General features: G+C 40.9%; 1 protein-coding gene across 2 annotated transcripts in view; it reads right to left on the reverse strand.

Annotated features, from left to right (window-relative positions):
- The window catches only part of fam189a2 (family with sequence similarity 189 member A2), a 43,426-nt gene that overhangs the window by 2,230 nt on the left and 23,354 nt on the right, over positions 1–17,842 (reverse strand). For both annotated transcript variants that reach the window (XM_044195708.1, XM_044195709.1), the window contains 7 exons: positions 12,660–12,779; positions 11,564–11,671; positions 7,732–7,865; positions 7,397–7,532; positions 6,218–6,287; positions 3,122–3,313; positions 957–1,297 (listed from right to left, as the gene is read on the reverse strand). In XM_044195708.1, coding sequence (XP_044051643.1) covers positions 957–1,297; positions 3,122–3,313; positions 6,218–6,287; positions 7,397–7,532; positions 7,732–7,865; positions 11,564–11,671; positions 12,660–12,779 — 1,101 coding nt within the window. The remainder of the gene's footprint in view (positions 1–956; positions 1,298–3,121; positions 3,314–6,217; positions 6,288–7,396; positions 7,533–7,731; positions 7,866–11,563; positions 11,672–12,659; positions 12,780–17,842) is intronic.

Below are 17,842 nucleotides of genomic sequence, written 5' to 3' on the forward strand. Positions count from 1 at the left end.
GTGAAGCCAAAACTATTACAAGAAAAAACCTCACTTGTGAGATTTAGCTACAGTGTGAATTTTATCCAGTTTTAGCCAATAAGCTGCGGTTTGTGTATATTTGGTAAATAATATATCTGAAAAGCAGTACACGTCTTGAAAAAGCTATAAGGGAGATAATAGCTATATAAATAATAGCTAAATATTATAAGGGTTGATAGATTCTATTAACCTTATATATGCTTCCTTTAGGCAATATTATTAGGAAACACTCCAATAAACTTTCATTGATATGTGGATGATACCCAATTATATCTATCGATCAAGCCAGATGAAACTAACCAGTTAGCTAAACTGCAAGCATGCCTTAAGGACATAAAGACCTGGATGACCTGCAATTTTTTGATGTTAAACTCAGATTGTACTTGGCCCCAACATTGCAAAAATCAGGCACATCCTGTCTCAAAATGATGCAGAATAATTAGTGCATGCATTTGTTACTTCTAGGTTGGACTATTTCAATTCCTTATTATCAGGCTGCCCGAATAAGTTCCTTAAGACTCTCCAGCTGATCCTGAATGCTGCAGCACGTGTACTGACAAAAACTAGGAAAAAAGAGATCATATTTCTCCAATATTAGCTTATCTGAACTGGCTCCCTGGAGAGTCTTTAGGGACTTATTCGGGCAGCCTGATAATATTTTTGCAATGTTGCGTAGGTAAAAGAAGATAGTCCTTATATAGAGATGGTGCCTCCCGAACCCAAACTGGGACCTTGGTTTAAATTTATAGCAGAAAGTTAGTCACTATAATGAAGAATCGAACAAAATTAACTATGATGAACTAGAGCAACAGAAATATGATACTAGTAAAACACAAACACTGGTGACCGGAAATGAGACAATACGCTTACCGCAGCATGTCAGACTACAGTGATTTCTGTGTTTGGATGATGATTGTTTCTGTATGAACACCAACCTGTTCTATGTAACTGGCACAGCGTACAGCCTCCTCCATGTGCTCCTGATCTGACTGCAGGACATTTCGTATGCTGTCCACCAGCTCCTGGACCTCGGGGGTCAGCCCTTGGGCTGCCGGCTGCTCCAGGATTTTCCTGACCAGCTGCTGTGTGTGCCGGTAGCTCTGGTAGTCCACCATGGAGGAGGGCCGCGGCCGGTGGGGCGTCCTACTGCCGTTGTTGCCCCGTCGCAGTGTGACATGGCCCTGGGCATGAGCAGCCAGCGTGGGCTGGGAGGTCTGGGTGGAAGAATCTGTGGTCTGAGGACAGGGAGCGAGGGGAGCATCGCTGCTGTTCTGCACTACAGCAGACATCAGAGGGGAAGAAGACAGTTCAGGTTCTCCAATTATCCGTATATATCCAACATATCGTCATTTGCAAACAGTGCTCTAAGTGTGAAACAGAGCTTTATTTGTGATTTAAGGGTGGTTGCTCTTTTATCAGAAAAAAGGTATGAAAACAAATGATCCCATATTTTGGTTAAAACAGGAACATCCATAAAACAGTCTGTACTGATCTAATTAATATAAGTGATGCTTTATACTGTATGAGCAGCTTCCATTCATTAAAACCCTGCAATCTATATTATTTTATTTTTATTATTATTAATGTTCAGTGGGTTTTGTTTTCCATGTATGTATTCCTCATTGTTATCTTATTTTTACTATTATCATCAAGTGGGTTTTATTCTCCACCTTACTTTCCATTAACTCTGGCATTCTATCCCTGTCTTTGTTAATTCTGTCATTTTTTATGTGCATGTCATTTCTTTGTTGTAAAGCACTTTGAGCTGCATTTCCTATATGAAAGGTGCCATACAAATTAAGTTTATTAAATGGTAAATGTACTGTACTTGTATAGCACCTTTCTAGTCTTTTCCGACTACTCAAAGCGCTTCATACTACATATCACATTCACCCCATTCACACACTGATGCCATCAGTTCAAAGAAAGGTACTCATTCACACACATTCACACACAGAAGGCACAGCCCTCGGGAGCAATTTGGAGTTCAGTGTCTTGCCCAAGGACACTTCGACATGTGGGCTGGGGAAAGCCAGGTTCAAACCGCCGACTTTCCGATTGGTGGACAACCCGCTATTATTGTGATGAAGCTTCTCCTTCAGTTCATTAAATCCCTGCAGCCGTCTGAAGGCAGCAGGACACATATGCAGCCTTCAGACTCAATAAATCAGATTATAACTCGATATTCTGCAGTCCTGTGCATCCTTTTGAGATTTCTTTTCCTTGATTATAGTGCAAATGCTGCTGTATCTTATCATTTATAATGTGACCACCGTAAGATACAGTAGAATTATGACTGACATAGCATTGGACTGATGTAGTCATATAAACTTCACCAAATATATTATTTCATTATTTATTTCCATCATCATTGTACTAATTAACCGTTTAAAAAACACACACCAAATGCCTCTGGTTGCATTTGTGGTGCTGAATGTTCACGTCGTGCTGCACCATCCAGACAACAACATGATTTCCTAGAGAAACTCTCTCTCCCCATTTGTTGAGCTATTGTTGTCATACTTCACTGTGATTGGCTCAGCTATTTCAGAGTGATGAGACCAGTGATGTGACTGGCTGAGAGGGTACTTATTAAACACCCCCTGATCGTCCACCTCATCCAGCCCTTTTGCACTTTGCACTGCTGCACATACAGTTGGTTGTTTGCGCAATTACAATAGCACCCTTAATGATGAAATGTCCATTTCAATTTGTGTACAGACACAATACAGGAATGGAGGATACTTACCCAAAGCTGCACATTTTATCTGCAAACATTTGGAGCTTTGCAAGACACATCCACATCTCCTCTCGGTTTCATACGATTCCACTCCATTTTAGCACTCACACTGTGTCATACACTGTTGATTTTAAATTGGTTTGGCTTTTAGATACTGCACTGAATAAATCTCAAAAGCTGACCGTAGAGTGTTGATGGATGATGATGTCAGTCCTCCAATAGGACAGTAAAGATCTACTGATTTAAATGGCTTATTGATGTGCTGATTATGTCTGTAGTCTGGATTGGTGTGTCACAATTGTCTCATCCCATACTGGTGTACCAATTTCCAAAGATTGCACATGAGCAAAAAAAGCCAACCTTTAGCAGGGAAGTCCATCAACACTGGGTCACTGTTGGAGCGGTGGATCCTTGCTTTCCTCCAGGGGGTCAGTGCTGGAGCATGCTGCTGCTGCTGCTGCTGCTGCTGAGGCGGCGGAGGCTGGACCTGGGGCTTGGCCGGTAGAAGGACGCCTGGTGATGCCGATACTATTTGTGGATTCGTGTCTAAAACTGAAAACAGAAAGATGGACACACGTGCTATTACAACAAAAGGCATGAAGACTGACATTCATTTAAAATCAAATAACACACACTGACAAAAGACGGGTGGACGCTCCAATTCAAATGTTTTTGTCCAGAGAAATGTGGCACACATTCCCATACATACTTAAGGGTGTGTCTTCACCGTGAACGCTTCAGCAAACTTTCCAAAGCTATCATAAATAAAAAATACAGTACAAATGTGTCTGATACACACACAAGGTAGGAAGGTATCAGCATCCTGAACACCATGAGTACAGGATCAAAAGCAAAGTTTGTGCATTGTGCCTCCCTCTCCCTCTCCCGCAATGAGATAACTTCTGTTATGAATTGGCGCTATATAAATAAAATTGAATTGAAAGTGAGTAGATCAACCAGAATCACCAAAAGGGGCAGAAAAAATGAAACCTATTCAAGCTGCACACTGTTTGCACTTTTATGCGTATATCTGATTATTCCTTACATGTAAAACACAGGCTGGTAGCAAACTTCCTAAACAACACACAACCAAAGGTCACTGCCACATTGTACTGTCATGTTTTCATGAATATTCTTGCAAACAAAAGTTCTGCTTGACTGGATTTTGACTCCATTTAACAATCTACAGACTTCATTTTTATATTGCAGGTGCATTGTCACAGAATTGGAAATTTGATGTATAAAACTAATACAATAAATGGCAAATGGCCATCATTCAGTCAGAGACACTTAGCAAATGGTTTCACAGTTAGATTTGGTGGAAAAGGCTCTGCTGTTTGAGGGAGCTCTTAAAGAATCTGAGCAGCAACAAGGACTCTAATGGGAAGAACTAATCCTCCTTAAAAACACATAGGTAAATGAATATTAGATCTATTAAATCAACAACACCAAACACTTAGCACATGAGGAGGAGGCTGGGGTGGTGAGGGAGCTGCAGCAGCAAACACGGTTAACCTGGGGGTCTCAACCGAGTAATAGTGAGAAGTGTCAGGTTATGACACCATGTACAGCTGTATGAATATGACTGGGTGTTACAAGTCAGCAGGCAGTCTAAAAGCAGGTGAATGAGCAACTGACAGAAAAGCACGAGTGAAGCAGCTGATGCCAATCCAGTGGATCGGATCGGTGCCTCTCTACACAAACTTATCAAATACCCGTGGTTCTCATATGGTCTTACAGGCAGTGAAATATGGTGAGCCAATGGGTTTAATATTAAATAAATCCAATTAGAAAAATCAATGAATAAATACATACAAAATATACAATTATAAAACAGTGAAATAATCAAGTACATTTTTAAAACTCAGCTCATTACTATAAAATGGTATTTCATCCTGCTTCCCTTTACAATAACAGAGTTTATTGCAGAGCCCATGTGATTGGCTGTTGCTGTGGTCTGAATGAAGACACTACCCATCACCGACTTCTTACTCTGGTTTGGTCCTCGCAGGTGGGCTACAGTTTCACCAGTTCCGAGAATGCTGTTCATTGACTACAGTTCAGCATTTAACACCATTGTGCCCTCCAAGCTCACCATCAAGCTCAGAGACCTGGGACTCAACACTGCCCTGTGTTACTGGATCCTGAACTTCCTGATGGGCAGAACCCAGGCTGCGCTGATAGGCAGCACCACATCCTCCACCGTGACTCCATACGGCAGAAGGTCTGGACCGGCACCACCAGGCTCAGGCACAGCTTCATCCCGCAGACCATCTGAAAGCTGAACTCTTGAGCTCATCACTATGATACTTTACTTGCACTGCACTGGTACACTTTACCTGTATACCACTTATGTTAACCTGTACATACAGTACACACGTATGTTGTGTGTACTGTGTGTGTGTATATGGGCGCATATATGTGTATATGTATGTGTGTGTGTAAACCATCACAGCATATATATTTATGTGCATAGCTGTGTACATTCTGTTCCTACCCGTTCATAACAGGTTCTCACTAAGCACATACATTTACTACATTACTGCACAACCTCAGTCTACCTCAGTATTATATTTCAGATTATATTTTATTCTGTTCTATTTTATATATATTATATTTTTTCCCCCTATAATTCAACTTCTGTACTATTTATGTCTTAGATTCTCTTTTTCTCATTTCTAATTTACTTGTGTGAAAATTAGAAGCCAACTTGTGTGATTTTCTTTTGAGCATTGTGGGAGAACAAGAATTTCATTGCCACCAACGGCTTCACTGTAATTGTTGAGAACTTAAATGCACGAGGACCCTGGCTAAACACCTGCATGAGGTACAATTTCAGCACAGATGTTTGTGTTTAAACTGTAGTCTGAATGAACATCGGCTGTGCGTTGCTTTTGTCAGGAGGGGGTGGAGGAGTGCTTGTACTTGGGTCAGGGGCAGTACGTGGTTTGCAAACATTCATATTCACACACATTCACTGATGGCAGTGTATGAATGTGTAAATCATTCACTAGAAGGTGCAGCCCTCAGGGGCAATCTGGGGTTGAACGGCCGACCTTCCGATTGGTGGACGACTCCCTCTACCACTAAGCCACAGCCACCCACCTCTGGGACTGAAAAAAATTGAAATCTGAAAAATTAAGCCAACGCTCAAGTGCCAAAAACTGCAGTTCATTGAATGGCTGGCTCAAAAAACGAGTCAGTCCCCATAGAGCTCCGAGTTAAAATGCCTCAGCTCCACCTCTTTGCCCAATTTTTGAATTAGCCAGAGTCGGGCGCTGCCAAGATGGCGATGGCCAGAGCCGCCGGGAGCCGCCCACTTTGAGCTTTGCAGCGGCTCTTCAGAAACCTACGGGTGAATTAAAGTTATGCATGGGTAACTTGGGTAACGTCACAGTATGGGTGACGTCACAGACACTACGTCCATGTTTTATACAGTGTGAACATGTGTCCTACCTCGAACAGAGGCTTCTGGTGGAGAGGTAGTCGGGTTCATAGTCAACTCTGTCAGAGCAATTTCTGTCTCCTGAAATAAACAGAGACCATCACACTGGTATAGTTAAATGAATTAGTCAAAAAATGCTGAGTTGGTAATTATACTTCATTGACAAATTTATTTATCTCTTTAACACCCAGAATTCCTTAACATAAGTTGCTAGTTTCCAAATCTACTCGCATGTTTTAGTCATAGGGCAGTTGAACCTGTACTTTGAGCATTTTGACATTAACGTTAAATACCTAAAAAAATTACAGTAGAAAAAACTAAATCCAAGTTTTGCTTGAGGTAGGTAATTTATCACGGTGAGTCACCTTATTATTATTTGAGTGTTTGTGTGCTTGTTTTTGTCATGTGGTAATGCAGTAGTGAGCAGAGACCATTAAAAAAAAACGTCTGGGTGACGCATTCATGTACGCTCCAATGTCAGAGAACTGTTTGTCTGCTGTAAAGCACAACACTGATAATCCACAAGGCAGATAAATGTACATTGTAGAAGTACAAAACCTGAAAGGGTAAAAAAAAAAAAAATGTTTAGAAGCTGAAATCTCAGAGCTTCCTGGTCCTGAATGAGGGAAGCTGGGCACCTGCGCTGTTGTTGTGCTTAGTGCCTGCCTCACAGAACCAGGCCATTACCATTGTCTATTTGTTTTATATCTTTGTGTGTGTGTGTGTGTCTGTGTGTATGTGTGGGGGTGGAGGGGCCGGGGGGCAGAGGCTTTAACGTGTTATTTCTTGCGATAGGCCAGAGCGATGTATCAATGTATGTGTTGGTGGGAAGTAACCGCTGAAACTGCAGCACAGAAATGCCAAACTAGTTTTGAGGTCACTTAGAAACAGTGTCACCATTACAAATTGATTTTCTGATTTGTTTGTTTGTTTCTGAAGTTGATTTTTCAACTGTGTAATGTCCCACTCAGTATGTATCTGGGTCACAATTCTTTAAAAGAATAAAAATCTAAGGGATCCGTATCAAGATTGTTTTTATGTTATGTTTAAGTTTAAAAAATGAAAAAATGACTATCGGCCGATATATTGTTATCAGAGTTTTTAAACTCTCAAATGCTGATATCAGTACCCACATCACAAATCCAGTATCAGTTGGGTTACAGTGTAAAGGATGCTCATTTGGACTGTACCTGTGTGACTGCATCAGTGGAGTTTCCAGCAACAGCCTCATATGGAGGTGGGGGGTCTAACGGACAGAAGACCTCCACCCCTTTGATCCGAGCCCCATAGATATGAGGGAGAGGGATCACACTGTTTCCAAGCATCCTGAAACACACAAGTCAAACAAACAACAAACTAGTGAGTGAGTCACATGTTCTATGCTAAAAACAGGACTGAAGTCAGAGTGTTGTATAAATCGCTGAGAAGACTGATGGATGAAAACACAACTGACATTACTGACACTGTGTGTGTAAGTATAGTTTGTATGTGTGTGTCTGGGTGTGTGCGAGGGGGGGTCTGTTACCGGCGAGCCAGGCGTGGTGTGTATGAGTAGAAAGTGGAGAAGTAGGAGGGGGGAGGGGCTGGGGCCACAAACTCATCTGGGTCTGGGACCTGAGCAGGCTCCTCCCTTTCTTCCACTGTGGCCCTGGGCTCGTCCTATCACAGAGCAGGGACACAGGACACGACAAGTCATGTTAAATGCTATTATATCAGATGCACTTCTTTAGGCACACAGGGTAACTGTGTGATCACATGGCGAGAGGACACATCAGGTCAGGAAAGAAACAAACGATAAAAACTAATAAAATGCACAGGTTGCACACAAACTATCTACATGCTCTTAAAAGCTGATGTTTAAGGCGTTTTTTGGCTGTTAAGCCAATGTGGACAAGTGATTAGAAAACAGAAAAATTCCATGACATCTTGTCAAGTCTACTGATGAAGATCACATGAAATGATCAGGACAGCGACTAAATGAACCTTGACGTAAGAATGAACTCTGAAGCTTAACATAATGAAGCTGGCTTGTGTAGCCTGCCATGTGCATGATGGGTTGTTAAAGGAATAGTTCAACATTTTGGAAAATACGCTTATTTGCTTTCTTTCAGGGAGTGAGATGAGAAGATGTCTAATGTCTGTGCATTCCAGTTCCAGCTTGTAACTCCCCATAAAACCACAACATGTCATTTTCACATTTCTGTTTGTGTATAGATTAAACAAACAAGATACTATGAAGCCCAAGAAGACTAGCAACCACACCAGCGGTGGCTAATGGGAAATAAACAATAAACAGCAAACAATAAATAATAATATAATTGAAGATGTTAAATAGTAAGCCTTGGAGGGTGTAGTAGTGTATTTTTGAACTTTGGACAGAGCAGGGTGGCTGTTCCCCCCTGTTCCAGTCTTTTGTCGTTTTTTTAGTCTTAGCCAAGCTTTAGTCATCCTTACTAAAGTTCCATACTAAACACATTCCAGTGTCCCCCCTTAACGCACTCACAGATTGTAGTGCACAGTCCGGCTACTCTGGTGAGCGCTCAGGGCTGTCCCACTGTGAAATCAGCAAAGTGTTTGAGTAACACCACAACTCTGGAGACTTTGCTTGACGGAATAACCCACAATGCATAGCGATGTGATGTGATGTTAAAACGCAAATGATTGATATATATATATATATATATATATATATATATACGATTAATTCATCTAAGCCATCAACCTGTCTCTTAGACCCCATTCCAACTAGGCTGCTTAAAGATGTTTTACCCTTAGTTAGCATTTCTTTACTGGATATAATCAATCTGTCTTTATTAACAGGCTATGTACCACAGTCTTTTAAAGTAGCTGTAATTAAACCTCTTCTTAAAAAACCTTGGGGTTGGGGTTTCAGCCAACAATAGACCTATATCTAACCTTCCCTTTCTCTCTAAGATCCTTGAGAAAGCAGTTGCAAATCAGTTGTGTGACTTTCTAAATAACAGTAGTTTATTTGAGGATTTTCAGTCAGAATTTAGAGTGCATCATAGCACAGAGAAAGTACTGGTGAAAATTACAAGTGACCTTTTAATTGCATCAGACAATGGACTTGTCTCTGTACTTGTCTTGTTAGATATTAGTACTGCGTTTGACACCATTGACCATCACATCTTATTACAGAGACTGGAACATGAACAATGAAATCATTTTATCTGGATAGAGATCTTTCTGTTGCTGAGGCTGATATTTGAGACTGTATGTCTGAATGCAGTAGTTTAATTAATTGTGTTGGTGTTTGCTGCCTGTTTATAAGTAAATTAAATTTTATTTATATAGCGCCAATTCATAACAGAAGTTATCTCATGGCACTTTTCCTATAGAGCAGGTCTAGACCGTACTCTTTATAATATTATTTACAGAGACCCAACAAATCCCACCATGAGCAAGCATTTGGCGACAATGGCAAGAAAAAACTTCCTTTAAGAGGCAAAAACCTTGGACAGAACCAGACTCAATGGTGGGCGGCCATCCGCCGCTGCCTTGTTAGGTTTTGGCTAAGCTGCACTAAGCTGGTTTAAATCCTATTTATCAAATCGATCTCAGTTTGTACATGTTAACAGTGAGTCCTCCGTTCAAGCCAAGCAACCACCATAAGCAACCTCAGAGTTTTCTTTAAGCATGATTTATTCTTTAACTCCCACATGAAACAAACTTCAAGGACTGCCTTCTTTCACCTACGTAACATTTCCATATCAGGCCCATCCTGTCTCAAAATGATGCCGAAAAATTAGTGCATGCATTTGTTACTTCTAGGCTGGATTATTGCAATTCCTTTTTATCAGGCTGCCAGAATAAGTCCCTTAAGACTCTCCAGTTGATCCAGAATGCTGTGGCACGTGTACTGACAAGAACTAGGAAAACAGATCATATTTGTCCAATATTAGCTTCTCTGCACTGGCTCCCTGTAAAATCCAGAATAGAATTTAAAATCCTTCTCTTCACCTACAAAGCTCTTAATGGTCAGGCACCATCGTATCTTAAAGATCTCATAATACCTTATTACCCCACTAGAACACTGCGCTCCCAGAATGCAGGGTTACTTGTGGTTCCTAGAGTCTCCAAAAGTTGAATGGGAGCCACTAAAATTACATTATTACTATTTAAAAAATTCTAGGTAGTATTTGCATTGTGCTTCCCTCTCCCTCTCCCTCACCCCTCTCCCCCAAAACCTCTCTCTCTAAACCTCTCCCTTTCCCTCTCTCCATCTCTCTCTCTCTCTCTCTCTCTCTCTCTCTCTCTCTCTTTCTCTCTCTCAAAACCTAACACGGCAGCGGCGGATGGCCGCCCACCATTGAGTCTGGTTCTGTCCAAGGTTTCTGCCTGTTAAAGGAAGTTTTTTCTTGCCACTGTCACCAAATGCTTGCTCATGGTGGGAATTGTTGGGTCTCTGTAAATAATATTATAAAGAGTACGGTCTAGACCTGCTCTATAGGAAAAGTGCAATGAGATACCTTCTGTTATGAATTGGCGCTATATAAATAAAATTTAATTTACTTATAAACAGGCAGCAAACACCAACACAATTAATTAAACTACTGCATTCAGACATACAGTCTCAAATATCAGCCTCAGCAACAGAAAGATCTCTATCCAGATAAAATGATTTCACAAAGTGATGTCCCACTTCTCAGACCCTCTTCTACTCACACACGGAGACGTGAGATGTTCCATCTGAACATCTCACTTTTTGACAGAAAACAAATAATGGGGGTCAATATGGGTCCACAGTTCAGTGTTTCTGTTGATGAATATGACTGTTGAAATGTAAGAGCACCTTATATATGTCGGTTATGATTATTTGGTTCTTTCTGGTCACATTGTAGGTTTCTGTTTTGGTTGATTGGTGACTTTAATGGTCAAATTGTGGCTTTTTCCTTTGGTTGCTGGTTGCCCAGCAAAGAAGTCCATGTGGGTTTAATTTGGGCTACAGAGGCAAGATGTGGATTTTCCAGAATTTTCTAGCCCAGTTTTCTCATTTTTTCTGGTTTCACCTTAATGATATCATGTCTGGTTTGTTAATATTTGAACATTATTTATTTCAATAATCCCATGTTCAATAACCTGAGTTCACCATGTTGTTTTCAACATTGTTCCCTCTACTCCTATATTTTAGTCCTCTCATTTGTCTCTTTGTATTTAGTGAGTCCAGCAATCAGTAAAGATGTGTTTTCCTTCTTGAAGTGCACAGTTACTCTGGATATCAAAACATCATCATCTCATACTTTAATTCTGATTTGGATATGTCCAAGCAGTAAGCTACAACACCAACCCATTGTAGGTAATGGCCTTGCAGTAGCAGACCTGTGGTGTGATCATACCATGCAGGGTGTTCTTGCAGTGAAGATCTGCAGGTATCTCAGGGCAGCTGCCATAAGGCACACAGCTGTGGTCAGAGCGTTCAGAGCACACAGTGCAAACAACACTTTCTGGGAGAGAGAGAAAAAGACACAATCAGATTGGTTCAAATAGAGCGGACAGAACTATTTTATCTGTTGTCCATATTCAAAACAGACCACAGTCTTGATTTTTATGGGGTGCAAAGAATAGTGCGCTACAAAAAGCTGATAACTGATAGCTCTTCTTCTGGTAGCCGGTGCAGCAGTAAACGGAGCAGCAGTAAACGGAGCAGAAACGGATGAGAGGCGCAAACAGGTGAGAGTTTTAGGAAATAAGGTATGAGAGGTGTGGTTTTTGCTGAAGGTTGGATCTCAGACATCACACTAAGCATAGGCATTTGAAAGCCTGCTCTATGTCTAGCGTAACATAATTTAACTGACCATAAATCATCATTTGGTCATTCTGTAAACAAGCACAAGCTGAATCCGTGGAGAAATGTGCAGCAAATATTAAATCATGTAAATATGGAATGATAACAAATACAAATTGTGTCCAAAAAGATTAAATCTAGTTTTGAAGTCTTTTTTCATTTCATCTGTAGTCAATTACAGTAATGTGTGTATTTTCTGTACATATTAGGTGAAACCCATATTATTTCTATAGTGTAACCTAGGCAATTTCCCCACAATTCATACCAGTTTAGAACACAGGTGTTGAGTGTCAGTGCTTTTTAACTCTATATGCTCTTTACTGATTTTAGAATTACTACTACTCATTCTTTGATCATTACAGAACTGTCCTCACTCACCTGCTCTACCTGAGTCAGGTAGAGTTATTACACAGGTTATTTTGTCCATACTTGCATATTCATCTGACCATTTTCATTACATAAACAAGATATAACTTGATATTCTGCATGTTAATGTAGGAAACATCAACGTTTAGCACATACATGAACCATGGTTTCTAACAACATGTGTGATGATTATAATTGCGTATATGTTTAACTACATTAAATGTGCATTCCTACTCAAGATGTATTCACTGGTCAGCTTACAGTGCTGTATAGAGGTGTACCTTGAGCAGGATCCTCATGGTGCTGCAGGAGTGGGCAGGGTGGAGTTCCAGCAGCTTTTCCTCAGGACATTTGAAGCTGGGGGACAGGGAGCAGCAGTAACACACATCTCCAGCCTCACTCTGAAACAACACACACACACACACACACACACACACACACACACACACACATACACAAGTCCCAATGGGTTGGTGTGCATTCAGGTCCCCACTGGGATATAAGAATATGAAAAAAACACACAGACCTCTATTTATAGAGCAGAGTGCAAAACACTGCGTAACCCCCCATATTCTTCCTCCCTCACTGACAGGAGAGATGGACAAAAATACACGTGAAAAACAGAGTGACAGGAAAGAGACAGAGGAGAAGAAACCTGGAAGAGAGAGGAAGGAAAGACAACACAGCAGCAGGACAGGTCAAAAGGTCACAGAGTAGCTCTGGCATGAGCAAGACTTTTCTTGCAGCCTAACCTGCAAGAAATTATTTTTCTGTGCTGAGTAGTTGTGCAAGCCTCCAACTACATACTACAAACATATAATACAAACATACAGTACGTTGTGTGTTGAAAAGAAGATCAATAAGTAATAATAACTGGACATTATGAAATAAAAAAAATCACATGATTAAATACAGATAGAGCTGAAGAACGTTTGCAGCCATCCAGGATTTGATGTCCTGAAGACAGTTATTGAGGTCAGGCACATCCTGTCTCAAAATGATGCCGAAAAATCTGTGCATGCATTTGTTACTTCTAGGTTGGACTATTGCAATTCCTTATTATCAGGATGCCCGAATAAGTCCCTTAAGACTCTCCAGTTGAATCAGGTCCCAGTTTGGGTTCGGGAGGCAGACACCATCTGGTGGTGCTGGAGACCAGGGCAATGCCATCTAGAGCAACTATGTCTTTAGATAATGTGTCTCGGAGGTGTTTGGGGCCAAGTACAATAACCAGTTTTGTCAGAGTTTAACATCAGAAAAGTGCAGGTCATCCAGGTTTTTATGTCATTAAGGCATGCTCAAAGTTTAGCTAACTGGTTAGTTTCATAAAAAATATTAAAATATTGCCTAAAGGAAGCATATATAAGGTGAATAGAATCGGTCCAAGCACAGAACCTTGTGGAGCTCTGTGACTAACTTTGGCATGCACAAAGGACTCACTGTTAACATGTACAAACTGAATCAATCTGATAGATAGGATTTAAACCAGCTTATTGCGGTTCCTGTAATGTTCCAGTCTCTGTAATAGGATGTGATGGTCAATGGTGTCGAACGCAGCACTAAGATCTAACAAAACAAGTACAGAGACAAGTCCATTGTCTGTTGCAATTAAAAGGTCATTTGTAATTTTCACCAGTGCTGTCTCTGTGCTATAATGCACTCTAAATCCTGACTGAAAATCCTCAAATAAACTATTGTTATTTAGAAAGTCACACAACTGATTAGCGACTGCTTTTTCAAGGATCTTAGAAAGAAAGGGAAGGTTAGAAATAGGTTTATAGTTGGCTGAAACCTCAGGATCAAGAGTGGGCTTTTTAAGAAGCGGTTTAATTACAGCTACTTTAAAAAGGACTGGTACATAGCCTGTTAATAAAGACAGATTGATCATATTTAGTAAAGAAGTGCTAACTAAGGCTAAAACGTCTTTAAGCAGCCTAGTTGGAATGGGGTCTAAGAGACAGGTTGATGACTTAGATGAATTAATCGTTGAAGTTAGTTGAAGAAGGTCGATAGGAGCAAAGCAGTCAGTAAATATATATCAGGTTTTACAGTTGTTTCTAAGGTTCCTGTGTTTGAACATAAATTGGTTGAGGGCAGGACGTGATTAATTTTTTCTCTTAATAGTTAAAATTTTATCATCAAAGAAACTCATGAAGTCGTTACTACTGAGGGCTATAGGAATACATGGCTCAATAGAACTGTGATTCTCTGTCAGCCTGGCTATAGTGCTGAAAAGAAACCTGGGGTTGTTTTTATTTTCCTCTATTAATGATGAGTAGTAGGCTGCTCTGGCATTACAGAAGGCTTTCCTAAATGGCATTTCCTTAGTGCTGTCTTTGACACCATTGATCATCACATCCTATTACAGAGACTGGAACATTCAATTGGCATTAAAGGAACCGCAGTAAGCTGGTTTAAATCCTATCTATCAGATTGATTTCAGTTTGTACATGTTAACAGTGAGTCCTCCGTGCACGCCAAAGTTAGTCACGGAGTTCCACAAGGTTCTATGCTTGGACCGATTCTATTCACCTTATATATGCTTCCTCTAGGCAATATTATTAGGAAACACTCCATAAACTTTCATTGTTAGGCAGATGATACCCAATTATCGATCAAGCCAGATGAAACTAACCAGTTAGCTAAACTTCAAGCATGCCTTAAGGACATAAAAACCTGGACGACCTGATGTTAAACTGAAGTTATTGTACTTTGCCCCCCGAGACACATTATCTAAAGACATAGTTGCTCTAGATGGCATTGCCCTGACCTCTAGCACCACCTTGAAGAACCTCAGAGTTATCTTTGATCAGGATTTCTCATAATACCGTATTACCCGACTAGAACACTGAGCTCCCAGAATGCAGGGTTACTTGTGGTTCCTAGAGTCTCCAAAAGTAGAATGGGAGCCAGAGCCTTCAGTTATCAAGCTCCTCTCCTTTGGAATCAGGTCCGAGTTTGGGTTTGGGAGGCAGACACCATCTCTACAGTTAAGAGTAAGCTTAAGACTTTCCTCTTTGATAAAGCTTATAGTTAGGGCTGGCTTGGGTGAGTCCTGAATCATCCCTAAGTTATGCTGCTATAGGCCTAGACTGCCGGGAGACTTCCCATAATGCACATCTTTCCTCTCTCTCTCTCCATCTGTATGTATTTTTATCCCATTACGCTACCTCCACTCTCAACCTCAAATCTGAACCAGACTTTTTAAGATGGCTCTTCTCAATGTAAGATCCCTTTATTTTAAATGATTTTATCTCTTCTACTGATTTAGATTTTATGTTCTTAACAGAATCCTGGTTACGTCCAGGTGATTACAGTCAGCTGGCTGAATTGTGCCCTCCAGATTATGACTGCTTTAGCTGCCCTAAAGTTTGTGGTCAAGGTGGGGGCCTTCTTACTGTGTATAGGAAGCATTTAAAGTGTGACCTCATAGCATGCAATGATTTTTCCTCCTTTGAAGGGCTCTTGTTTAAACTTGGTGGCCCCCTCCCGGCCATATTTGCTATTATTTATCGCCCCCCTAAACGAGTTGGCTCCTTCTTGTTGGAACTCCCTGAGTTTTTATCCAGTGTTGTTTTAAATTATGATAGAATTGTTCTTTGTGGTGATTTTAATATTCATGTTGATGACTCCTCTAATGCCCTTACTGCTGATTTTTTAAATATCACTAACTCTTAACTTTTAACAAACTTATTCCCGTGGCCACACTTTAGACCTAGTCTTTACTTTGGGCCTGGAAACTCCATCTGTGGAAATCAGGGACATGTTTATATCTGATCACCTATGCATTGTTTTTAACTGTGAATTACAGGCTGCTGACAGGGGGACTGACTGACGTGCTGACGTGCTGCGGTAAGCATATTAATGGTACATGTAATAAATGTAGTTTATTTATAGCATTGGAGGTGAGGCTTAGTGAATTGGGAATGTGGTTCCGCACCATGGGAACTCAATCATTAGCTGCTGTAATTAGCCAGCCCCCAGTAGCCGGTGCGGACCAACCAGAGGTAGCTCCTGTTAGCCGTCTCCCGGCAGCACCCGAGCAGCCGGGAAACAAGAGAGGCTGGGTGACTGTCCGAAGGAAGCATAGACCTAAGCAGAAGCCCACGGTTCAACACCAACCTGTTCACGTTTCTAACAAGTTCTCTCCACTCAGCGACACATCCGCTGAGAAACCAATTCTGATTAATGGCAGCTCCATTTTGAGAAACGTGAAGTTAGTGACACTAGCAACCATAGTCAAATGTATTCCTGGGGACAGAGCGGGCGATGTTGAATCCTATTTTGAAACTGCTGGCTAAGGATAAACGTAAATACAGTAAGATTGTTTTCACGTCGGTGGTAATGACTCCCAATCAGAGGTCACTAAGATAATGTTGAGTCGGTGTGTACATAGGCAAAGACAATGTCCGACTCCGTAGTTTTCTATGGGCCCCTGCCAAACCTGACCAATGATGCCATGTTTAGCTGCATGGCTTCATTCCGCCGCTGGCTGTCGAGGTGGTGTCCAGCAAACAAAGTGAGCTTTGTAGATAATTGGCGGACTTTTAGGGGAAGACCTGGTCTGATTAGGAGAGACAGCATTCATCCCTCTTTGGATGGAGCAGCTCTCATATCCAGAAATCTGGCTGATTTTATGAGAGGACCAAAACCATGACAACTCAGAGTTGAGACCAGGAGGCAGAGTTGCAGTCCTACACGCTTCTCTGCGCTTCCAGCGCAGTTACCCACCCACAACTCCTTAGTGACGGTGTCTGCCCCACGAGCACTCAAATTAATAAAATCTAAAGTTAACAGAAGAGTTATAAATAAAAACCTAAACAAAAACGCTGAAATAGCACAACAAAATAGGAGAATTAAATGTGGACTCTTAAACATCAGATCTCTGTCATCTAAAGCTGTACTAGTGAACGATTTAATATCAGAGTATCATATTAACTTATTTTGTCTGACTGAAACCTGTCTGGGTCTTGAAGAATATGTTAGCCTAAATGAATCCACTCCACCCAGTCATATTAATACTCATATTCCACGAGGCACTGGCCGAGGAGGTGGAGTTGCAGCCATCTTCAACTCAAGCCTATTAATCAACCCTAAACCTAAACTAAATTATAACTCATTCGAAAGCCTTGTTCTTAGTCTTTCACACCCAAACTGGAAAACGCGACAGACAATTCTATTTGTTATAGTGTATCCTGGTCCTTATTCTGGGTTTTTATTTGAATTCTCAGTTTTTATCAAGTTTAGTCCTTAAAACAGATGAAGTGGTTATTGAAGGTGATTTCAATATTCATGTGGACGTGGAAAATGATAGCCTTAGTACTCTGTTTATCTCATTATTAGATTCAATTGGCTTTTGTCAGAGTGTACATGAAGCCACTCACTGTTTTAACCACACCCTCTAACTTGTTCTGGTATATGGCATTGAAATTGAACATTTAATAGTCTTTCCACAGAATCTTTC

The sequence above is a fragment of the Siniperca chuatsi genome, linkage group LG5 (assembly GCF_020085105.1).
Source record: "Siniperca chuatsi isolate FFG_IHB_CAS linkage group LG5, ASM2008510v1, whole genome shotgun sequence".
Classification (NCBI taxonomy): domain Eukaryota; kingdom Metazoa; phylum Chordata; class Actinopteri; order Centrarchiformes; family Sinipercidae; genus Siniperca; species Siniperca chuatsi.